The 24,306-nt window shown below is 40.2% G+C and overlaps 1 protein-coding gene across 1 annotated transcript in view; it reads right to left on the bottom strand.

The window, feature by feature from the left end:
- Positions 1-264: 264 nt before the first annotated feature.
- ctnnd2a (catenin (cadherin-associated protein), delta 2a) overlaps positions 265-24,306 on the bottom strand; it is a 215,704-nt gene continuing 191,662 nt past the window's right edge. Inside the window, exons 22-27 of the mRNA XM_061666667.1 lie at positions 18,814-19,060; positions 16,549-16,633; positions 9,266-9,392; positions 2,183-2,314; positions 1,798-1,868; positions 265-703 (exon numbers count right to left, since the gene is read on the bottom strand). Of these exons, the coding sequence (XP_061522651.1) occupies positions 299-703; positions 1,798-1,868; positions 2,183-2,314; positions 9,266-9,392; positions 16,549-16,633; positions 18,814-19,060 (1,067 nt within the window). The 3' untranslated portion in view covers positions 265-298. The remainder of the gene's footprint in view (positions 704-1,797; positions 1,869-2,182; positions 2,315-9,265; positions 9,393-16,548; positions 16,634-18,813; positions 19,061-24,306) is intronic.

Here is a 24,306-nt window from a genome sequence, read left to right as displayed (position 1 = left end):
CTGCCGTCTTGGCCCTTCACACACCTGGCACTCACTCCGTGGAGTGGGGTTGAGATTGAAGACATAAAGTGAGCGGTGGTTAAAAAAAGATGTTGGCATGCACATGCATTGTTTGTCACTTGACCTGAATACATCACTTTTTCTTGCTTTTGTTATGAGAGAGCACAAAAAGACCTTGTCAGGGAATTCAAGACTACTTTGCAAACTTGATGTGCTTGGAAAAAAAAAATCCCCTCCACACACAGAGATGCTTTTTAACCCCTCATCATCATCATCATCATCATCATAGTCCATAGAATTAGACCCACGAGTCAGGCGAGGCTGGATAGTGGCTGGTCTCGTAGTTCAGTTCACTGTATGGTCGCGATGCTGAATAGAAGTCTACATAGTTGCCAGTGGACTTGAGGCCCAGATGCATCCGCAGGTCCTCCCTTGGGTCCCGGGGTGGTCCGGTGGTGCTGGGGGGCTGCTGGGGTTGGGCCTGTGCCTGGACCTGCGGCTGTGGCTGGGTTGGCGGAGTCGGTCCCTGGTCCTCGTAGTAGGTCTCGTCGAAGCTCCGGCTCTGGCTTTGAGGGGGAGGCTGTGGAGGCAGAGGCTGGGGGAAGGAAGGGGGGGGTGGGTAGTGGTCATAGTCTTTTAGCACGGCTGTTGACGGACTGTCCTGCTGAGGCTGCGGGGGCATGGTGCAGGGCTGAACTGGGGCCTGTCGAGGGTGCAGTGTCGGGAGACGGGTTGGGGGTGGAGTGCAGTGAAGGGAGGCAGAAGGTGAGGTGATGCAGAGAAAGGTTTCAGGCAGTGTTGATAAACACAAAACGTAAAACAGGAGGTGGGCACATGCTACATATTCATTTTTGCATGCACATCTATTGCATTTTGGTTCAGAATGCTATTTGTATTGCCATCCTGAAAAGCTGCCAGGGCTACCAAAATAACTTCAAACAAACCATCTCTCTTTGGACCTTTTTTCGTCTGTGCACTGATTAATTGGTATATACTGTATGTGGAAAAACCTATACTATACTGCACTATATTGTTGACATTGATGCAGGAACCTATAATGCTTGTATTATTTCAAACTATCAACAACAGTATTTACAGTATATGGACCATATTTTTTCATATACTTTAGCTCCTGTACTCTTCCAGCGCATTCATTTGTATTTATATAGCAATATATTTCAAATACTGTCAGCGGTGATTATATTTTTAAGTGTAGAGAGTAACAGGTAGTCATTTGAGACGAGAAGACATTTTGCTGATGTGAGGTCTTTATTTGTAGGGTGCAGCTGGACACGCTTCTGTTGAAAACGGTTTTGTCTGTGGTACAATGGGAATGCAATGTTTAACTCCTTCACTTGAGCAGTTTCTTTTTTGCGGCCTTTAATTCTTCGTTCATATCAATAATTACAGACAGAACTAACACAGACCTGCTCAAAAACCCTGGCTGAAGAAAACCAATTCAGTGTATGAGCATACTGCACCATGCCCTTGTGAACTGAACAGAACCATAGCTCTGTGGGAAACACAGCTATAGTAAATGTAATTAGAGGCGTCTCATTTTTTTCTTCCTGAGGGAAAAATGGGAGACATTTTGAGGGTAGCCATTTTTTTCCACAACTAATTGAGACATGCCATCTTTCAGAACAGAAACCACTATTTGAGGAATTACGATAACAGTGAGACAGTATTTAGATTCCATCAAGCTATTATCTCTTGACAGCATACGCAAAAGTAAGGACATGCTGTCAGGGTGAACAGAATGCATTAAAAACACATTATTTGCTACTATTAGCTCACCTGATTTGGCTTGATATCATCACTGGCAGTCAGGTATGAGTTTCGGAACAATGTAGATGTTCCACAGGACACTTGAATTGGAAAGACAGATGATTAATAGTGACATTTACACGTGGAGTGCTACTTCACTCTGTTTGAAAAACCCAAAAAGTACTTTATTCCACTCTAACACTCTTTATTCCAGGACTAACAGAAACATAGAAAAGATACAAAAACTGAGAAAAGTGATTACACTCTAACCCCCCAACCCCAAAAGAAGAAAGAACACTATGTATGGAGAGTTAAAAAAAGGCAACATAATGAAAGTGGCTGAAAAGAAAGACCCACCACACACACACACACACCACACACACACAAACACGTGCACACACATACTCATACACACCTGCCATGCCATCTTTCCGGGATGTATGCTCGCCTTTGCTGCTATGGAAACCGGCATTGGTTGCTGTGGAATCGTAGTCCAGCTTGCGTTCCTTCAGACTCACCATCTCTCTCGGAGAGGCTGGAGCGCTTGCTACACGCACACAAACACACACATGCACACGCACGCACACAAAATAATGAGAACAGCATGAGACCTCACACCCCTGCATGGCCATATTTGTGCATGCATGAGCATTCTGGCCTTCCAAGATGCATAGTCATTATTCCACATTTACCACGTCAGCATATACGATCACCTACTAAACACTTACTGTACACAAATACAAACCGCTTTATTTGACATTGTTAACCAATCAAAATGCAAGAAATATAAAACAGGTATCTGTTTAAATCTTAAAACAGATGGAAATGTGTGCTGCTCGTGTGGAGGTTACCCTGACAGATTTATTACACTGTTTTGGGAAGATACCTTTTCTGCACAACTGTATTTCACACACATGAATGCATCACTGCACACGCACGCATACACGCACGCATGCATAGCCTATCATAATTTCAACTGTTTTACCTCCAGTTTCTCCCTCTGTTGCCCCTCCCTCTTTGTTGCTCTCTTTTCTCCCTCGAGGTCTCTCTTTTCTCTCTCTCTCTCTCTCGCCTACTGTCTGTATCTGTCTCTCTCTCTTTCTCCTACTGTCTGTCTGCCTCTCTCACTTTCTCTCTCCTCTGTCTGTCTGTCTCTCTCTCCCTCGCTCTCATTCTCTGTCGCTCTCTCCGTCATCTCTCTCTCACTCTGTTTTTATTTCTGTCTGTATGTCTCTCTCTCTCTCCTCTCTGTCTGTCTCTCTCTCCTTCTCTCTGTCTCTCTCTCTCTGCATCTCACTCTCTTCTTCTTCTGTCTGTCTCTCTCTTGCTCTCTCTCTCACCTTCTCTCTGTCTGTCTCTCTCACTCATTCTCTCTCTTCTTTGTGTCTGTCTCGCTCTCTCTCTCTCACCTCTGTCTCTCTCTCTGTCTGTCTCTCTCTGTATCTGTCTCTCTTCTTCTGTCTGTCTGTCTCTCTCTCTCTCACTCTCTCTCACCTTCTCTCTGTCTGTCTCTGTCTCTGTCACTCATTCTCTCTCTGTATCTCTCTCACTCCTCTGTGTCTGTCTGTCTCTCTCTCACCTCTGTCTCTCTCTCTGTCTGTCTCTCGCTGTATCTGTCTCTTCTTCTGTCTGCCTGTCTGTCTGTATGCCTGTCTCTCTCTCTCTCTCTGTATCTCTCTCTCTTCTTCTGTCTGTCTCTCTCTCTGTCTGTCTCTCTGTGTATCTCTCGCTCTGCTTCTGTCTGTCTGTCTGTCTCTCTCTCTGTCTCTCACCTTCTCTCTGTCTGTCTCTGTCTCTCTCACTCATTCTCTCTCTCTCTCTCTCTCTCTCTCTCCTCTGTGTCTGTCTGTCTCTCCCTCTCTCTCTTGCTCTCTGTCTCTCTCTCACAGGCACACATACACACAAACACACACACACACACACACGCAGCAATGTAATCCCCTTATAGCATATTCAAAGTGCTTACTCAGTCCCTCTTATCTTGACACATGGGATTGCCAGAATACTGCCTACACCTGCCTGCCTGCCCGAGTATCAACCCCCTTAGTTTGCTTTGCTAAACATTCCTGTAACTACTCCACATATATGTAGTGCATTAATGCCCTGCAAGATTAGCCAGAACGTTCAAAGTGAAGGACACTCTAAAAATACTCAGTCTGGACCAGTTCAGTCCGACTTTGCAGGTTGCAGTGATGCTGCAGTGGTGTAGAACTCTACTGCATTATAGCAAGAGGTTTTATTTAGCTGCAGGGGCAAAAAATTACAAAAAGATATTGGTACAATAGTCATACATCATGGCAAAGTACAAACATAACTATAGATATATAGCTAACTTAATACAGCAGAAGGACCCAAAAGTGGTAAAAAACTCAAAAAAATATGCTCAAGTCAAAGCGAATCGTCACCACGCATGACGTCATGCATGACCCCAAATTAACGCCACAAGTATGTGTTTGTTTATTTTTTTGTTTGTGAGCGAGCACAGAAGGTTATCAGTGATGGCAAAGGAAATGTGTCATGATAGTCATTTAACCAGCAATTGAATATATTGCAGTAGAGAAGAGTATGGCTGCTCAGTACAATATTAGCAACACAATTAATGATAATAACAATAAAATATCAATAATAGAAGCAAATAAATTTTAACACGTAGAGGCCACTTTCTTTTACCTACAACGTATCTCAGTAATTAATTACATCACACCCAAATAAATTGAATACACACAAACGAAAGAACCACAATGGTCAAGAAGTGTTCTTATACTGACCAAAAAAAAAAAAAAAAACAGCCATTAGACAATACTACTCTGTAAACACAATCTTGTTCACGTTCCATTATGTATCTGTCAGGTTTATTCCATGACAGCATCCATCCATCCATCCATCCATCCATTTTCTGAGCTGCTTATCCTCACAAGGGTCACGGGAGTGCCTATCCCAGCTATCATTGGGCAGGAGGCGGGGTAGACCCTGTACTGGTTGCCAGCCAATCGCAGAGCACACATAAACAAACAACCATTCGCACTCACATTCACACCAAGGGACAATTTAGAGACTTCAATAAACCTACCATGCATGTTTTTGGGATGTCGGAGGAAACCGGAGTGCCCGGAGAAAACCCACGCAGGCACGGGGAGAACATGCAAACTCCACACAGGCGGGGCCGGGGATTGAACCCCGGTCCTCAGAATTTGTGAGGCAGACCCTCTAACCAGTCATCTAGCGTGCCGCCTCCATGACAGCAGTTTTACTTTATTTAGGTTTAGTTGTATTTTACATTGGTTAACTTCTAACGTTAAAAATGTCCAAATAATATTCAAAACATTGCCTACACAGCTACCAAAGGTTTTATGATGCCAACAGTCTGTGGAATGAACAAATGGATTCACTTTAGATTATTTTCTATCGGACATAGACAAAGGAAATTAGAGCAACTGGGAATTTCGTCTTTGGAGTTTATACTGTACCCTGGTGACAGTGTAAATCAAAATGTGTGATAGAGCTCTATACAGTGATTTTCCCTGTATATATTTTCTCAGTCTGCGTATATGAACACGCTCTCATTGTAACAAGAGGAACAATGTTCTTCATTTCAATGTAAGAGGGACAAATATGGACAAAGAAAAGCCTTTGTTCTCTTTGGCGTCTCTCCTTTATCATGAAGACAGCAGCAAGGCAAAACTACCCAAATAGAATAAAGGTTTTTAAAGTGATTTTTTTAAAAGTGTCTTTAAAAGTTATCTATTTGAATACAAAAGGACTACTTATTACAGTCCAAGCCCTTTGTTTGACATTTAACAGCAAAAGAAAAATTCATCACCTTTTATCTGGTTCCCAGTTTTTAACAAGCGATTTTACTGTATGCACACACAAGCCAAGCCAGGCCAACTTGAATCATCTAGCAAAATTAAATAGAGCTTCAGTTTGTTAAGAATGTTATTTACCAAGATTTAGATTGGGGTGGCCAACACGAACAATGGCTGACCGTTCTGTGACGTCAACAGCCACACACACCTCCTGGCCCAAATATTACTCCGAATTTCTAATATTTTGCTCACAGGTTTGCTTTGCTTTCTTTTACATTTTCCCAGCGCTGTCACTGGAGTTCTCACATAGTGTACCCCATCACACTATGGCAAACGTTTGCTTCAAAAACTTCAACAACAAAAAAAGGCAATTAACAACTGCTTGGCAGTAATGCCAGCAGGGAGTATTAAAAATTGGAGCTGAGGCAGCTGCAATCCACTATAGGGTTGGGGAATGGTGGCTATACAGGATCCTTCCTTTATGCACATAGTTAGACATGTTACAATAGTGTTACTACTGTTGTACTGGATTATTGTTTCAAGTTACAGTCGTCAAGTTACATCGTGAGTTAGAGAGAGTGAATTTTGATTTTGCATTGTTGGAGGTCTGAAATATTACTGTTTCACCACCATACTTATGAACCCTCAGTAAAATGAGATTACTCGCCACATGACTGAGCAACAATGTACTTGAGGATCTGTGAACAGCAAAGGGGCAGCGAAAGAGGCACATATGGCTCGCAAGTAGCTTTGGCCAACCCAGAACTAGGAGAGAACTTTTCATCCTTTTTTTCCCCCCCTCCACAGAATATATCATTTGACACCCCTGAGGTAGATTCCATTAGGATGGGCGCTGTGACCTGACACCCACAGAGATGTTGCCATCACCCCTGGTTACAGTGGCAATCTAGCTGGGGGACTTCTTCTATCAGTTCTAAACACAGCAGGACTCCCACGGCGGCCAGGGTGGATGCAAAGGTCTCCTTCTCACATTGCCTCCCTGCCATTGACACCCCCTGACACCTTCCCTGCAAACTCCTTTCCCCCAATTCCCCAACCCAGCTCCCCCACATCACCACTTTCACTCCACCATCACTACCCCCTCTCCTTTGATCCGTCTCTAGGGGGCCAAATCATGGAGCATATGCAGGCAGGAGATACAGATGCACATTTATGTGTGTGTGCGATCAGAGGGAGACGGGACAAGAAAGAAGGATTACTGGAAGAGTGAAGGTGGAGGAGAGGTGAATAAATGGGAGACATACCTACACAAACACGTACACACAAAAAAGATGAACACTTCAATGTCACTGTCCAAGGTCAAATCTTCATCCCTGTATTAAAAGTCCTTTAATACCTAATTCTTCTCTCTCATTCTGTTTATCATCCCTCTCTTTGCTGTCTCCACACATACATGGATGAATACACACATGGCTCCCTTGCTGGGTCCTTGAAGACCCCTGTAAGCTGGGAGGAAGGAAAAGTACTTTTCTGCCTCATCAGCCTGCTAAGCCTGATGTGGAGAAAGCACAGCTAAAGGCTCCTCGACGACGGATGCTAACAGCTAATGCGCACTTTGCAATGCATGAATGCCACTAGGCTCAAGGTAAAGGTTAACTGTAATCACTGTGGGTGACAAACACACATTCTAAAATCTGTTCAGCCTAGATGTCCACATACTGACTGCTAAATGTTCATTATTTACATTCCTAATGTCAAACACAATCCATTCCAGGAGGCTATCATTTTCAACATATCTACAGTAAATGCAAAAAAATATTACAGTGCTACTTTGAGTTTATTTCATTACATGACCACGTTCGTAACTCAAAACACTCGTATCTCAAATAATCTTTCTCCATAGAAATGAATGAAATACCATTAATCCGTTCCAGCCCCGCCCCCCCCAAATATGTTGTGGTTTTGTTTTTTGTCCATAATAGGATCAGTTTTCTCAAAATTGCGTATGTGAATAATCTTTTATTCATATAAATATTCAAAATACTAAAACAACACAACTAACTCAATATTTGCCATGAATAATGCGTTAAATATAAGCCGAACGTTCGCATCGCGTCCGTTGTCAACGCAACATAAGTCACACATCATTGCCTCCATGGCAGCGAATAAGGTTAACTTCTGACAAGTATCGTTATCACAATTGGTACGGTAAGGAATTAACAGGTGAATGAGGGGGACACCATGCTAATTGCTAAGCTATCGTGCTATGAAGTCGCAAAACACCAAAATACAGAAAATGACTGGGTGACACTGTACACTTGTCAAATAGTAGGTCTGGCTGGAACAGCGTTATAGCGCAGAGGATCATTAAAAGGGAGTATGATGTCTCCAGCTAGTTCTATTTTAGCGTGGCAAAGTACACAGGGGTGCTCTGTTAACAAAGATTCATATTTCTGTCAGAGATTTTGTCTTACTCCTAAATGCCTGTAAATGTTCAAAATGAGTTTGTGAAGTTAATTGGAAAATGGGTTGATTAAAGCCAGGATGAAAATGGTTGGGTTACGTCAGACAAACGAATCATGCGAGTGACTCGTTGTGGTGGTCACCCCGACAGGGAAAAGCTGAAAGTCACTGCTTTAGTTAGACGTAGGCTACAATCTAATTTAATGCATGCTAATAGTTGGAGATGACTTACCAACTGTCTGTGCAGACTCATGCTAACCTCTTATAGATGCATCGTTTCTGTTTTCAGCTTTTTATGGCAAGCTACTGGGTGACTATTATATTAGCGGCTAATTTATGTTTCTATTTTGCACTTCCTCTGAATATGTATGTCCTTAAAAGACTAGCTAATCGATTTATTTTGTCTACATTTTTTTTCAGTTCTCACTCTGTCAAGCTGCCTATATGTCAGCTGCGAACTACCGTGCGGATAAAGTAAGCCGACTTCAGATCAAATACCACCTTTGCGCAGTGAAAAATACCGTTATGTGAAAAGGAACAGCTGCTGTACAAATATAAGAGATAAATGGATGGATGGATTTCATAATATACTGCAATAACTGTCCCGCGGTAGCGTTATTGACTTAATTCTAAAAATACGGACATTCACAGACACATTGTTCTGGAAGTGAATTTCTACTTTACTTATAATTGGCACAGTAATTTCTTTCTGTGTTTCGGCTTTCAGCCTTGGGTTCCTCATTTTCGGTTTTTGCTTTCAGTCAAGAATTTTCAGTTCGGTGAATCACAGCTTCAACTTTAAAATATCAGCTCAAGACACTCGGTATTCCAAAAAAAAAAAAAAAAAAAACTTCAAACATTAGCACCAAAAAAGACCTTGGAAGGAAGCCTTCAATGAATATATACGACACATCTTTGACGAGTTGTCCATGTGATAAAATAGAGCGGATTTTTACCTTTTAAGTATTTTTAATAGTTCAAAGAAGACTTTTGTAAGTGGACGTGAACTCTGCAAGACCCCACTGATCTTTGCAAGCAATATAAGATTGTACAAGGTTGATTTTAGTTCAAATTAAATATTAAACCTAAACTTAAATGATCGCATGAGAAGAATAATATCACTGGATACAATTACCCTTGGAACATTTACAGTATGATGGTAATAGCAAGGCTAACACGCACACACACACACACACACACACACACGTGCGCACTCACGTACGCATGCACGCACACCTCATCATAATCATTACTTGTCGTTTCCTCACCGGAGCGGTTGTTTGGGGACGTCCTGATAGGGGACACGGAGGGAGTTCGAGAGGAAGAGTATGGTCTCTGTCGGTCTCGCTCTATTGTGGAGGCAGAGCCCACAAAGTGATACTGGGAGTAGCCATCCTGGAGGAAAAATACACAAGAGACACAGATTATGATGAGTAATAACACACAGTACAGTGTATATATAAATATCATATTTCAAGTAGGAAATTCCGTGCTTCAGATTTGAAATGAGCACGCTCGGCTAAATGTACCATGTCACAGGGGAAATGCTTTTTTTAACATGTTCATCAGTTAAATAAACAATATAAAATACAAAAGTAAAATGTTACGTTTTCATGTGCTATATGTGTACAATATTTGAAATTATTCAACATAATTTAACCCTAACCTAAACGAACCCTAACCCCCATTAAATAATACTATGTTCATATAGTTGATGCTATTAGTAATGAATACAATTACTGTTTTGATATTGTTAATATGATTAGATTTGGATTCGTAATTATTTAAATATACATGTTTATGTCCACATTTATTGTGCAGTAGTCTGTTTGCAATGGATTTTTTTTTTATAAAAATAATTCTCTCACAGGATATTGGTAAAAGACACTGATATTGGTGTGTTTTTATCAATATTAGGCTCTTAAATTATTTATAAAAAATGTCATGACAGCGTATTTGCAAGAGTCCATTGATGTGATGATATAACTTATTTAGGAAATGCTAAGCACCGATATTATGTTAACAAGGACTAAATTTCAAATTTCTAGCCACCTGAGCAAAACTCAGTAACATTAAAGAAATGCTAGTTTTAATTATTTAGGAAATATTTACTAGATTTATGAAGAGCAAAATAATTTTCAAGTTTTTAGCGCAACAGTTTTTTACAGTACAGCTCATAGGTACCCAATAGGCAAGCGGCGAGCCAGGCCGCCTGTTTGTGGTGCCCAAAGAGTCACGGCCCTTTCTGAAATCAGACGAGATAGGTCGTTCTCATATTTCTGCGAGCCACACTTTACATCGCAAAGCTCAGCGAGCAGCAAGCAGCTTATGCATTGTGTGTGTGAGGCTTGCACGCACAAGGTAGGGGTGCCCTAAAGTTTTCCTTCACAAAGTGTTTTGCTTGGGTCAGCATGGTCAGCCCTCAGCCACTTTCAAGCTAGTGAGCAGCGCAACAAGTAGATATGTTAACACAAGTTCACAACATAGTTCAATGGGCCACCATCATTCCACTCACATGGTTTCTTGGCAGCCCTTCAAGATTTGTTTCACTTTTTGTTTGAGCTTCTAATGGATGATAGCAGAAGGCTAGATGCATACTTAATTTTGTGACGCAAATTATTATGATTATAATTTTTAAAATGTCTTAAAGTTAAACAGAATTCAGTGTAAATGCATGATGAACCGCTCCACTATATGGTCAATTTGTTAAAATAGCCACAGTTTTGCCTCGAACAAATAGCCACAAACAATTGCCCTTTCTATTCATCCGCGGCTGGCTGTTCCAAATTGTTCTTTTAGTGCCAAAAAATGACATAATCACATCAATCACTTCTTTCATTATCAAAAATGATTCTGAACACAGAGTGGGAAAAACACCCACAACACAACTGGCCAACACAATTGAAGACATTTGCATCAAGCCCGAACATCGTCTTATTACTTTACTGGCAGAGACATTTTAACACAACAAGTTGGCATGCATAATTACTGCAGAGCCAATGGCTTTTGTGTACGTGTGTGTATTTATTAAGGAGTGAGTGATTGGAGAAAAGCACTTTTCAAAAATGGATTATGATAGTCCGCAACAATCACAGAGCTGGAACCTGATTCAATTTAGCATTAAGATAATTGGCTACCTCTGAATGCAAACCATAAGTAGATAATACAAATATAAATGGAGTCAATCATTGCTTTGCTGTCTGGGGGGCATGAGTTTAGCAATGGGTGCAGGTGTGCATATATTGGGGTTGGAGCTGTTGGCTTATGGAATGGAGATGAGGAGGAGGAATTACAAACCCCAATTCCAATGAAGTTGGGATATTGTGTAAAACAGAGTACATCCATCCATTTTTGGAACCGCTTATCCTCACTAGGGTCGCGGGTGCGCTGGCGCCTATCCCAGCTGACTTCGGGCGAGAGGTGGGGTACAATAATGATTTGCAAATCATTCTCAACTTATATTCCATTGAATACACTACAAATATTCAATGTTCCAACCGTGAAACCTTGATAAAAGGGACCCTGGTATAATGGATATCGGATAAAACGACTGTCGGGACTGAACAATGTGTCAAAAAAAGTTTTTTATATGTATTGTTTATGTTCATCATATATTTACACTGATTTTGTTTTATATATAAATAGTTCATAGTTGTTTGTCACTTAAAATGCCATTGACAAAGTCTGTTAAGCTTTTTTTACATTTATTTACAATAAATCGGACGACCCCCGCCCCTATTAGTCCGTTCTATCAAGGTTTCACTGTGCTATTCTTAATTTGATTCCTGCAACACGTTGTTGTTGTTGCTGTCCCAGCTTTTTTTCCGTGTTAAATCACCGTTCCTTTTAACAACACTCAATGATCGTTTGGGAACTGAGGACACTAATTGTTGAAGCTTTGTAGGTGGAATTCTTTCCCCTTCTTGCTTGATGTACAACTTCAATTGCTCAACAGTCTGGGGTCTCCGTTGTCGCATTTTGTGCTTCATCATGCGCCACACATTTTCAATGGAAGTAGCGCATGCTGCTCACCTGTGGAATGTTCCAGACAGGCATTTTTTTTTAGCGTTCCTCAACTTTCCCAGTCTTTTGTTGCTTCTGTCCCAGCTTTTTTGGGAACGTGTTGCAGTTATCAAATTCAAAACGAGTGAATATTTGCCTAAAAAAAAATAAAAAATAAAAACTTTCATAAGTTTGAAAATTAAATATCTTGTCTCTGTAGTGTATCCAATTAAATACAGGTTGAAAAGGATTTGCAAATCATTGTTTTCAGTTTTTTGGCGCAACTTCACCAGAATTGGGGTTTGTAGATGAGGCAAAAAGAGAAAGGAGGAAGACACGTGAGACAAAAGATGACAGGAAGTAGTGGGAACAGGGAGAGTAATGGCAAGACCCTAATGAGTGAGGCAAGCAGAAAGAGATACAGAGCCAAGGATCAAGAAGTATGCTGTGTCCTCCCATGACTTTCCCGCCACAGGAATGAAGACGAATAGAAGGTGTCTCCTCTGAGACCCCGTGCTTCAAAAGGTAGATTCATTCCAGCCATCCATACTGCTACCATTTATCCATCAGCTCACTCTTCCTCCATCCCAAGCTACATCTCATTATAAACCATGTAACTTCCTGATGGTACATGCCGCCACCCCGCAATTGGACACTGTCAAAGTGTCATGTTGCTCAAATGAACACAGTCACTGACTATTGAATAATGAATGCGTTTTGCAGTGAGTGATGGGCGCAATCTGCTGCCTGTGGATGCAGCTCGTTCATCGGGTCCTCGAATTGAGCCGCAAGGGTCTTTAAGGGCGTGCACGAACAACACAAAGAGTTTTTAAACATTCAACTGATTTATTTCACAACACTGATCATGGTTAGCACGTCTGCCTCACAGTCAGGAGATCTGTGTTGGAATAACCGTTGGGATATCCCTATGTGAAGTTTGCAAGTGTTTATTTGTTATATCGTCTGAGTAGGATTACAGAAAAAGAAGTCTTAATGTTAGCAAAATGTCAATGATTGTGTAGTCTTGTAGTTTTGACAAAAGCATGATTGGGTTCTAGTGAACTACCGTTAACGCATTAGACTATCAGTCAATATTGACCTGAGGTGGATGAATCTACTTTAAAGATACGACTCACGTCGTTCAGTAAAATGTATCTTGTTTTGAAGTGATCTTGTGCAGAAAGCAATGATTTTGTTCGAGAGACAAAGCGGAAATGATCAAGCTGGTTGGTCTAGAAGTACCTGACATACAGAAATAACTACAATTGAAACATTTGGTCACGTAAAATAATAAATACAATATTTAAACAATACATCAGTTTAGTTAGTGGTGAAATAATATCAATTACAAATGTCATAAAGGACAAAAACATGAGCATTGTCCCAATCCACATCCATTCATTTTCTGCTTTGCAACCATTCTGCATGTCGTTCTCCTCGTAACTGCATTGTTAGTTTCACGTCATGCAGTTGCAAGGTAAAACGTGATTGCAGCCCTAGCAATTGAAATGGATGTGTAAGTGTGTGTGTCTTCTATTTAGTTTTTCATTCTGAAGTGAATTTCATCCTCATATTTGTTTTTATTTCTAATGTGCTGAATGTTGTACCTGACCTCTGCACGGCTTTATTTTGGTTGAGTGTTGTAAAATACTCTCGCTCGCTTCCAGATAAGTAATCGCAGTACACTTTTATATTTTATCTCGGAACTTCCAATTCCCATCTATGTTTCTTGCTGTGTCTTCTCTTGTGCAGAAGAGGATGACAAGCTAATTTTTAAGACACTCATCTAATCAATGTCCTTGGTAAAGAAAAAAAAAAAAAAAGTTCAAAGTGATTTGAGCATGATCAATCAAACGTTCGTTGCATTACGCAACGTTGCTGCAACAATGCGGAAAGGAATCGCATGATACGCGATGACCTGAACATACTTTCTGACATTTTCTTTACAAATGGACTCACTCGTGTTACAGGAACATACAGAGCGTCACACACGGTTGACTTCTCACACATGCACACGCATGTACATTCCACAATGTCATATCTGACTAACACACATCCACACAGTCAATTACACAAGCCTGCACCGTTGAGAACGTGCCACACTTGCCAGGCAAAACATCTCTCTGACCCTGAAACCCAACTGTCAAGTACTTTTTGCTGATTTGTGTATGCTTTGCTGTATATTTACATGCAAGTGTGTGAGACAGCGATAAAGCGAGCATGTCTGATTAAGTGCCACAGCTAAATCTTTTCTCAAGAAGTGAGGCAAGCTGGAAAATGCAGTGTGAAATTCAGTCTTCAGTTTGTTTTATGTATTTATGTGTGTGTGGGATTATCAAATCCTGCCGGTCCAATCAAGAAAACGCTGTAACTTTGTTTTTTTTTGCTCATCAATCCCTGACTGAACAATACTGGACATTTGTTGTTGACATGGATGGCTGACTGGTGGCATCCCTCCAAGGAAGTGAAGCAGGAGCGCAAACACAGAATGAGGACATAGAAGTCATAGACACCAAATCAACTCGGGTACACGCGCAGTTTGAAAGCACACTGGAGACTTTTATACATGATTTATCTTTAAGGCAAGCGCCAGTGTTGCTCGAAACAGATTTAGGCTTTGGTTTATTAATAATTGCTGCACCACTGATCTTTCTAGTCATCTCAGATGCTCTCTTCATGCATTTCTGTTTATTTATGGACTGTCATCCAACTAACATCTACTGCTTCTGCTGAAATTCCCTTCTCTACTCCTGTGGAATTGCTATACGAAGTAATAAACCCTACTTAGTCCTGTGACTGTAGCTTGACAAAAACAAACAGCATACACAAAACATACACTGATGTACTCAGGGAAAACTTTGGAAAAACAAGTCTCAAAACACTCATGAGAACAAATAAACAAGTAAACCTATTAATGACCCTACACTTTTTTTTTTTTTTAACCATTTCTCATACACAAAACTCACCGAAAGTCTTTCTGCTTTACCATTCGATAGCAACAATTTAGTAGAGACTCTTCTCGTCTAAATTGTATGTTAATCCATGTCTGGATTGGAGGCTTATGGGATTTTTGGCTATCCCAAACATCCATGACCTAATACTGAATGTGCATGCAAGGGAAGAATGCAGTGTTCTGGACTCTGATGATAAACCCTTCCAGTGGATTTTGGCCTGTAACAGTTGCTGGAGCAACAAAGTAAGTGCTTTTTTTTTTTTTTTTTTTTTGCTTTACCAGGTACAACTTCGATCAGCTCTTAATCACTGCCAGTCCTCCATGTTAACATGAATATTTGAATTCTACAGCCGTCAATGGCAGCGAATGGGCTAAAAGCAGTTTTGAGAGACAAAAGAAGGAGAAGAAGGAGACAAGTTAGCGAAACCAAACACTGTGATCCGATCTTAATTAAAGTTGCTACCAATACAAACGTTGTTTGACCTGCATTATTTAGACATGCCTAAATAAAGATGATGATCACAAAGTAAAGCAGAATCTGAATACTTATTTTTCAGGTGAAACCAAATATAAATTTAACACTAAATTTAGAAAATTGGTCTGAAAATATATAGAGACTATAACAAGACAAAGCAGTTTGAGATTAGCTGGGTTAATTTATTCCATTGACTCTTTTTTTTTTTTTACATAATCTTTTGTTTTGTGTGTGTGTGTGTGTGTGTATGTATATCTATATATTTATATATATATATATATATATATATATATATATAGATACACATACACACAGTATATACACATAAACACACACACACAGTGCATACATACTAAATATATGTGAACAAGAGGAAAATAAACCACACACGCATCCTCACCACCGTGGTAGCTGAGCATTAGAAATTCATATCACCTTCTTTTTCACCACACTAACTTGAACAGGACACCAAGCCAAGTACGCCTTCCTTACTTAATACCATCTAATTATCTTGACAACACGCTCTTTTAGTAAAATGAATTGCAGGCAACTTTGGTGGCAGATATTCACTCAACATTTATCAGAGACAAATGAAGACAAAAGAACTCATTTAATCAAGTCATTTGAAAATAAACCCACTGATTTGGAACAAAAATCGTTTTTGTTATAGTGCTTGTGTGAGCAATCGAAAAAAAAGCAACTAACACAAGCATGCACACAATCCTCCACAGAAACATTCCCCTTCGTGTTTGCTTGTGTCGTTGTGTGATGTTAAAATAAAATTCGTTACTAGCACTCAGTCACAATTGGCAAAACGAAGCAGGCCTTTGTACATGTTTAACACATATAACACAACAATATTGATTTGTTTTCTTCTTCTGCAGAGTATGAATGGATCCAAGCACAGAAACCATTGATGTATAGTTTGGAGTTGGTTTTGACTGACCTCAAAGTTAGCAAACAAACTACAACACACACACACACGCACACGCACACACACAGGCAAGCGGAAACACAATCTTAACTGCGCTATATGGTCATTCTTGTTTGCACAAAACTGACAAATAATCATAGTTTGGATACAGTATATACAGTAGGTGTTCAAGATAGCAGTGTGTTACCTTCTTGTAGAGGGAGCGCAAGTCTCTGTACTGCCACATGCTGCTGAGCACCTGAGAGGCCGCCTTAACCACTTTGGCCGAGTGTCTGAGGGAGCGATAGTACATTGTTACATCTCTACCGCACTATTACGTCTGATAACATTCCAAACTGTTTTTCCGTTTCCCGCCAATATCACCTTGGCAAGATACGTGGAAGTTGTCGGCTCTTTTAGAGTAAGAGGGCCATTGCTCCTTTTTAGCAGAGAGTAATTCCCCTTCGAGAGTATGGAGAGGAGTTAAAAAGTCCCTCTCTCCATACCACACTTGTGGCCCCTGCCAGGCCACTTTGTCTGCAAAATGACTCCAGGAGGAATCCGTTCATAAGCAATGGCTCTCGAGAGAGACGGAAGTAGAGGCGATGCTTGCGAAATTAGCAATACACTCCTGAAGTAAACATCACCCTTTGCTCAATTTCTGCCTGGGAAAGACAACAAAAAAAGTGCTTTTAACGTCTACTGTATAGGTCACTTTTCTGGTTGATGTCACCTCTGGCAACGTCTGACTTGCTGGTTGCCATAGCAGCAAGGTAGAACATCCTACTTGGTCGACTGACTTATTTATTTAGGAATACCGACAGTTTATGAATGATATTGTGCGGCTATACTTAAGCAGTGGTCACATTTCATCCATAGCTGTGTGTATAAAGTATTTCCTCAAATAGCGACCTCCGCTCTTATAGACACAGTGCCTTAGTAAGCACTGACTTCTTTTCATCAAAAGATGAGTGCATCTTGATAGGCTATAATTACCTTTAGTTTACTATGTGACATATGATCCGACTGTGTATTGCGATAGACATAAATATCAAGTACACTGGAACCACCAAAGTCCAACTCCCTGAAAGTGGCACAGTTTGGAAATCTCCCTTCAATGTCAAACAAACCCAAAACCAACATCATGTGTGACATCAAGCAGGATGTCAGCAAATCTTGTGTTTTTAGCTCAGTCAGCATCTAAAGCACAGGTGTCAAACACAAGTCCCGCCATAGTATTTTATCTGGGCCATGAAAGCAAATTATGTGCGTCGACTTCATGTTTTTTTGCTACAATGCCAAAATTGCAAATTTTCTTCACTTTTAAAAAGATGGAGATATTGCAAGCATTTTTTGTTATCAAGCCCCCTTTTGAAATAAATGGAATCATAGAACACACAATTATTTACCGGCTTCTTATTTCAAAAGTAGTTGTGTATATCCCATAATATAAGACGATCATAGAATTTATATGGGTTCACTGTCAAAAGGACTAAATATACTCTTTAGTGTAACGATACGTGAGGGGAAAAAAAACATTGCATCACTGCAATATATGTTGTGATTGAGCAAGAGTGAATGACTTGACTTGTGTCTTGTTTGATCCATGACTTGACTCGACTTGTTTGAAATTCATTAGGGACTCGACTTGACTTGCTTGATTTTTTTCCCCAGTGATTTGGGACTGAAAATTAAGGCTTGAGACTTGCCCATATGTGATTTACTCCCACCTCTGATAAATACTGTACTTTGTCGATTTATGGTAAGTAAACAGCAGCTTATAAAGATATGTAAAATATAACAACGTTTTGACAACCTGGGTTTTGCTCCCCTTTAAACACGGGAGAATATGGCTGTGAGGGTTTGTGTGCTCAAAAACGGGCGCACACTTGATCGCGCAAGCTGATCTGCAGACCGGGCACAACCAGTATTGCATCTGCAAATTGCTACGCAGTTCATTTTGTGAATTGTGGGAGGAGTATTTGCAAAAGGATGAATTAAGCACACACAAACCTGAAACCAATTGCGATGGTTGATTTTGAGTCTTAAAATACTGTTTCCAAAAGGGCGAGTGCAAAACCGATGGCTGCGGTGCGGACACAATTATAAATATATTGTGACTTGTATTTGAAACTAAACTGAACATAAAACAAATGTTAATAATAAAATTGAACAATTTCTTTTTTATTCTCAAAATTATTTCCTCCCTTTGCAGTTTTTCACTCTTGCACAAATGCATGCTCTATATTAAAATTGAAGTGTGGAGAGGCTTTTTCCGCTGAAGTGCATGGCACCTTCACAACAACAATTTCCCGGAATGAAGCAAAATCCTCAACAATTAAATGGCTAATCCAGTCTAATCATGCAGATTTGTATCCTCTCCACCCCGAAAATATCTTCCTATTGGTCTCATGGGTTTCAAAAAATACAAAACACCAAAGTGACCTTCATATGTCGAGGGAGTAACACTCACTTGTCTCCTTTACTGCGGGCGATGCCGATCAGTTTTTCTATGCCACCAGCGTCGCGGAGGGCTTTGGCGTTCTCCATGTTCTTGGTGATGACTTCATGTAGCGCACAGCAGATGGCAGTGACCGTGTCATCAGACATGGCCTTGCTGGGCGGACCTGAAGTACCAGAGGTCCCACTGCTGGTGGCATTGTTGTTACTGCTGCTGCTGCCTGGTAGCCGATGGATCAAGTCTCGCATGGCATACTTACCTAAAATAGGAAGAGCGAAATATTATTTTTTTTTTTAATGAAATAAACACAATTCTGTTTCGTAGGTGAACTTAAGAGGAAGCTACTATTGTAGTTCAAAACAAATTCAATTATCACCCAAATATATGCACAATATTTGTTAATTTATACTTGAATGTCACTGATGGTGTAGTGGTCCATTCGCCTGCGTGGGTTCCGTTCAAACTCAGTGACGGGGTGAATGTGAGTGCGAATGGTTGTCCTTGTCTACATGTGCCCTGCGACTGACTGGCGACCAGTTCATGGTGTAGTCTGCCTTTCGCCCGAAATCGGCTGGGATAGGCTCCAGCACCCCGCGACCCTGAATAGGATAAGCAGTATTGAGAATGGATGGATGGATAGTTGAATGCAATGCATAATTGCGCACTTCAAGAGTCTCCAAATGGCTAAGGCAACACTTACACATGATCTCAATTGTTAATTTTTACTTCGCCTCTCAAAAAGATGGGGAAAAGAAAATCGAGTTGTATAGGTTATTGGTCACATTAATGGTGGAAAAAGTCTTGAAATGATTTATCTTACAGTATACATATACTGTATTTTTTTTCATTCATGAATTTTCCGTACCGCTTATCCTCACTAGGGTCGCGGGCGTGCTGGAGACTATCCCAGCTATCTTCGGGCGAGAGGATGGGTACACCCTGAACTGGTCGCCAGCCAATCGCAGGGCACATGTAAACAAACAACCATTCGCCCTCACATTCGCACTTACGGGCAATTTTGAGTCTTCAATCAACCTACCATGCATGTTTTTTTTTGTTTCTATTGTGTATTGAATGGATATACTGTAGATTTAAGTTGTCTCAAACTCCTGTGCTTTTTGGGGAGTTAGTTAGTTGTGAGACTGACTGCGTTTCTGATGACTCCTTGTACTTTCAGCTGTTTGTTCTAAAAACCTTTGCCGAGCAATAACCATCCATTCTGGTATTTTCTTCATTTCTCTTGCTTCTCCAGAGAAGCAAGAGAAATTATTAGATTAAGTATATTTTACTGTGGATCACAGGGAATGTGTGAGTATTTAACCTCATTTCAGAAAAGTTTCAGAAATCAAAAGTACCTCAAACACTTATGACTTAACGATGCTGTATGCTCACGCACTTTGACTTTGCAATATTCCAATGGACTTAAATCAGGAAGTGCTATGAAGGAAATGTAACAAGTTAACAGATCCTTTGAGTGTCTAACTAATAAAGCAGACGTCTTGCACAGCGAGTCGGTGCTTGGATAACTCCATAAAGATTTGGCCTGAGAGGGCTGACTGTAAATCCTCTCACACAGCCGCATTAATGCTCACGCTCGGAGTGCAATAAAAAGAGCCGCCTTGTGATATTTCAGTGAATAGGCTGGCATATGAGGAGACTGAGAAAGAAATGACATTCAAGGGGATGAGCTGTTGGAGTAATTAAGGCGGTCCAGGAGATGCAGTCAGATAGGAAAAGCCAATGCACCGGCGTGGAAGAGTGTGCGAAGACATGACAAACAAAATGGAGACCATGTGATGTGAGATCAACCATTCAAGTAAAGCTACGTATTTAGATGTCTCATGTTAATGCTAATCCTCTCTTTAGTTTGGATGAAGCAAAATGTTGTGCATCGAAGCAATTCAAAACAAACCTAGTATCTGCAATCAGAGTGACAATGGTGAAACAAGGTTGCAAAATATCTATATGGGATGGGTGCAATAATCAATCAGTCCATCATTATTAACTGATTGTGCCATGTGATTGACGGGCGACCTGTCCAGGGTGTAGTCGGCCTTTTGGAAAAGTGGTAAAGAAAATGGATGAATGCATGGATGGATATTAATCGATTGATAAGAATATATGTGGAAAAAAATTGCAATTTAGGCAACAAGGAGTGCAAATCAATAGAAAAAAAAAATCGATATATTTTTTCTAGCCCTGATCGGACAGAACATTTATTTTGAGGGTGAATATTTTCAACCGTGTCACTGAAACCCCATCTCTTGAAGAAGACAAGAAGAAGACAAAAACATGACACAACAGTACTTATTCTTGCAGAGGACTTCATAAAATAAATGTACTTCAACACAATACAAATTAAATATAGTATTTAGGCTGAGTTTCAATGGGAGCTTGTCATGCTTTACGATCATACTGTATGTCCTGCGATAGGCTGGCGACCAATTCAGGGTGTACCCGGCCTGTCGCACGCAGTCAGCTGGGATAGGATGCAGCGCACCCGCGACCCTGGTGAGGATGGATGGACGATCATATCTATTCAATTTTTTCTTACAGTCCAATTGCTGAATTCTAGATGTTAATACGCAGCATTTGACTTTCTGCTCCAAGTTGATCAAATCCTCATCTCAGGATCTAATGGATTACTCAATCATCATCATTGGGTCTGCTTTTCTATATTGTATACATTTTATGGAGAAGATTTTGATGAGTGTTTCTGAGGAAAATCTTAGAAGGTGAAGGAAAAAGAGAAGAACATGGGGGATAAATGAAAGAAAGATGTGAGTGGGGCCAAACAGAATACATTTGGTTGAACGTGTTTGTGGTTCAAAATGTCAATCAAAATAAGGGGACACGTTTTGACAAAATCCATTGTAAGGACTGCACACAACCTGCCCAATTAAAAGTAGACTTATTCCAATGAATGAATTACTTCACCCGATAGGCTAACATATGTTACTGACACAAAGTACATAAAAATGTCGAGAAAACAAAAGCTGCTGTTTCACACTTCCAGTCACAATCTAAAACCGTCCTCTGCGGAGAAACGTCCGTGTCAAAAGCAGGAAAAAGAGCTCAGCGGTCCTTCTCAAGTGGACTTTTAAAATCTACTTTGGTTGCAAATGAAATCTCACAACAAAGCACTCACATTCCTGAGAGCCAAACAACAATTATAAAATGTGATATTTGTGGAGCTATTTCTACAACAGAAGCAATAACCTTTGATGTTATCTGAGAAAGCGTCTACTTTTTAATATGAAGTTTAATATAAATAATAATATTAAAAAGAAATACAAAATAGTGACGCATCTGTAGTTGAATGCCTCTTAAGTCATGCAATTCCAGATTTGAGCAAAATATTCAGGATAACTATCTCTAGAATGTCACTAAACGTCAGAGTTTGGAGTCATGCGAGACATCAAACACGACTCTGGGTGTGTTGGTTTTTTTGTTGATTTTTATAGCGACACTTATCGAAAAAAGGACTAAATGTTTAACTTATTTTGACACCTGTGTGACAATTGGGATGTTAACAAGTGACGGGCATCTCTTGATGTGCAGAGTTATTTTGTGTGGGCAGCATGAAAAGCATAAAAGCAAACACTGGATCAACTCATCCTCAGAAGAGTCTTAAGTCCAAGGAACTCAGTAAAGATCTAAGAATGAGAATTGCATATATAGTAGATACTGTAAGTTGGGAGAGTGTTCTGGAGCCATTTCTAAGCAACGTGAGCTTCAGAGATCATGACTTGAATCAAATTGATGTGGATTTGGATGCGTCACCTTCCTACTAAATCTTTATTGCAAAGCAACACTACACTAACAACATGGCGCGTATGCTCTCCAAGGTCTGCAGAGTTTTTGCATTATTAACTTTTAGGAAGAACACAACATTCTTGAAGGGAACACAATGGTTCCTGCACTTCTACCGCACCGTGTAAACCTCTTTTCATATTTTTTTTCAAAACGTTTTCTTCCCCTTTCAAACAGTGATGATGAGGCAAAATGTTTCTCCCAGACCAATTCATCACTGCGATACAAAAGATAGCCTCCCAGGCTTTTGGCAAATCCATTCCTCCTGTTTACCGCTAATAAGTCAAAGTGATCCGGGAAAGGCTGAGAATGATGGACAATCAGGAGGTTCTGATGACACTATTAACCTTCAGAAAGAGAGTACACATAAGCAAACACACAATTACGCGACGCTGAAGGACACGTCATTTATGTATGCACATATATGACACACGTACACTATATAAGAATGAGTAGTGGGTTAATTGGCCCAGCGTTATCTCTTTGACAGGATAAGCAGAGGTTAAACGGCTGTTGTCTTTTAGCCCACAAAGTTGAGCTAAATTCGTTGTTTGACCGACTTGAATCGCACTGATTCATTTCCTCACAGATTAACTGACTCACGAGGGCCTCTATTTGATGCATTTGGGAGCGACTCACTGAATAATTCACCCACGGCATGACTAACTTAGTGACCATCTAATTTAGCGAGTGCCTCGCCAGATAATTGACTGTGCCAATGACTGACAATTTATTGTCCGAGCCACTGATTAAGTGAACGACTCATTTATCAAGCCACAAAGGGAAGAGAGATGCTAATAATAAAAGAAGGTAATGGCTTAAAAAAAAAACAAAAAACACGGGAACTAGTGGAAATGTAGAAGTGTATTTGAAAGCATTTTCTGCACATACATGCACAACCACATTCCCATTCCTCATTATAAGCCTGTGGGATCGTTTCATTTTGCAATCTTTTCTTTCAAAAGCGTGTTCTTCTCACAGGAAAAAAAACAAATCAAATAATAAACAAATAACTGAGGCAACTGATGGTCAGCCAGGATATTGCAGTATGTTTTCACCAAAATGTTGTTGACTGTCAACTAATGTATACTTTTGTATTTTGTATAAATGTGGATTAAATCAAATACTAGACAGTGGTACTACCGTTAGATATGTTTCAATATTTTTGTATATTTTATATGTAAACACCTGAATATGTAAGATTTCTGGTTTTCTGTCAGTTCAGAAGCTGTCACGTAAAGTTGAATCCAGGTTATTCAGGTGCTTAGTGTCATCACGACAGGATCTCGAGTGAAATAAAGCAAATTCAGTTCAAAGGCTCTTTCAAATGACTCAACTCTAACGTGTGTCCTTTAGGCAGACATGGCGATAACCAAAGCCAAAGAGAAGCTTTGTGATGAATTATTGATTAATAGAAACGGAGGGGAAATGCTGCACTTTCCCAAAGTCAATGCAAAATTAACCAAATATAAAAGCTTAATGTTTTGACGCCCGTATTTCCTCTAGTGTTTGTTGCAAAATTTAGTGTAGGCACAGTAGTTTAGCCAAGTCAGTTTTGTCAGGCGTGCGAGAGGCAACATCATGAAACAGTTTCAGTCGTGACCTCAGATTGCTGATATGGTAATAACACGAAGAGAAGATGATGATGACAAGTGAAGCCTGAAGAGCAAATGCAGATGAAGATGGAATGAC

The sequence above is a fragment of the Phycodurus eques genome, chromosome 21 (assembly GCF_024500275.1).
Source record: "Phycodurus eques isolate BA_2022a chromosome 21, UOR_Pequ_1.1, whole genome shotgun sequence".
Taxonomy (NCBI): domain Eukaryota; kingdom Metazoa; phylum Chordata; class Actinopteri; order Syngnathiformes; family Syngnathidae; genus Phycodurus; species Phycodurus eques.
Note: the sequence above shows the minus strand (reverse complement) of the source record. Positions and strands in the feature narration are given on the sequence as shown.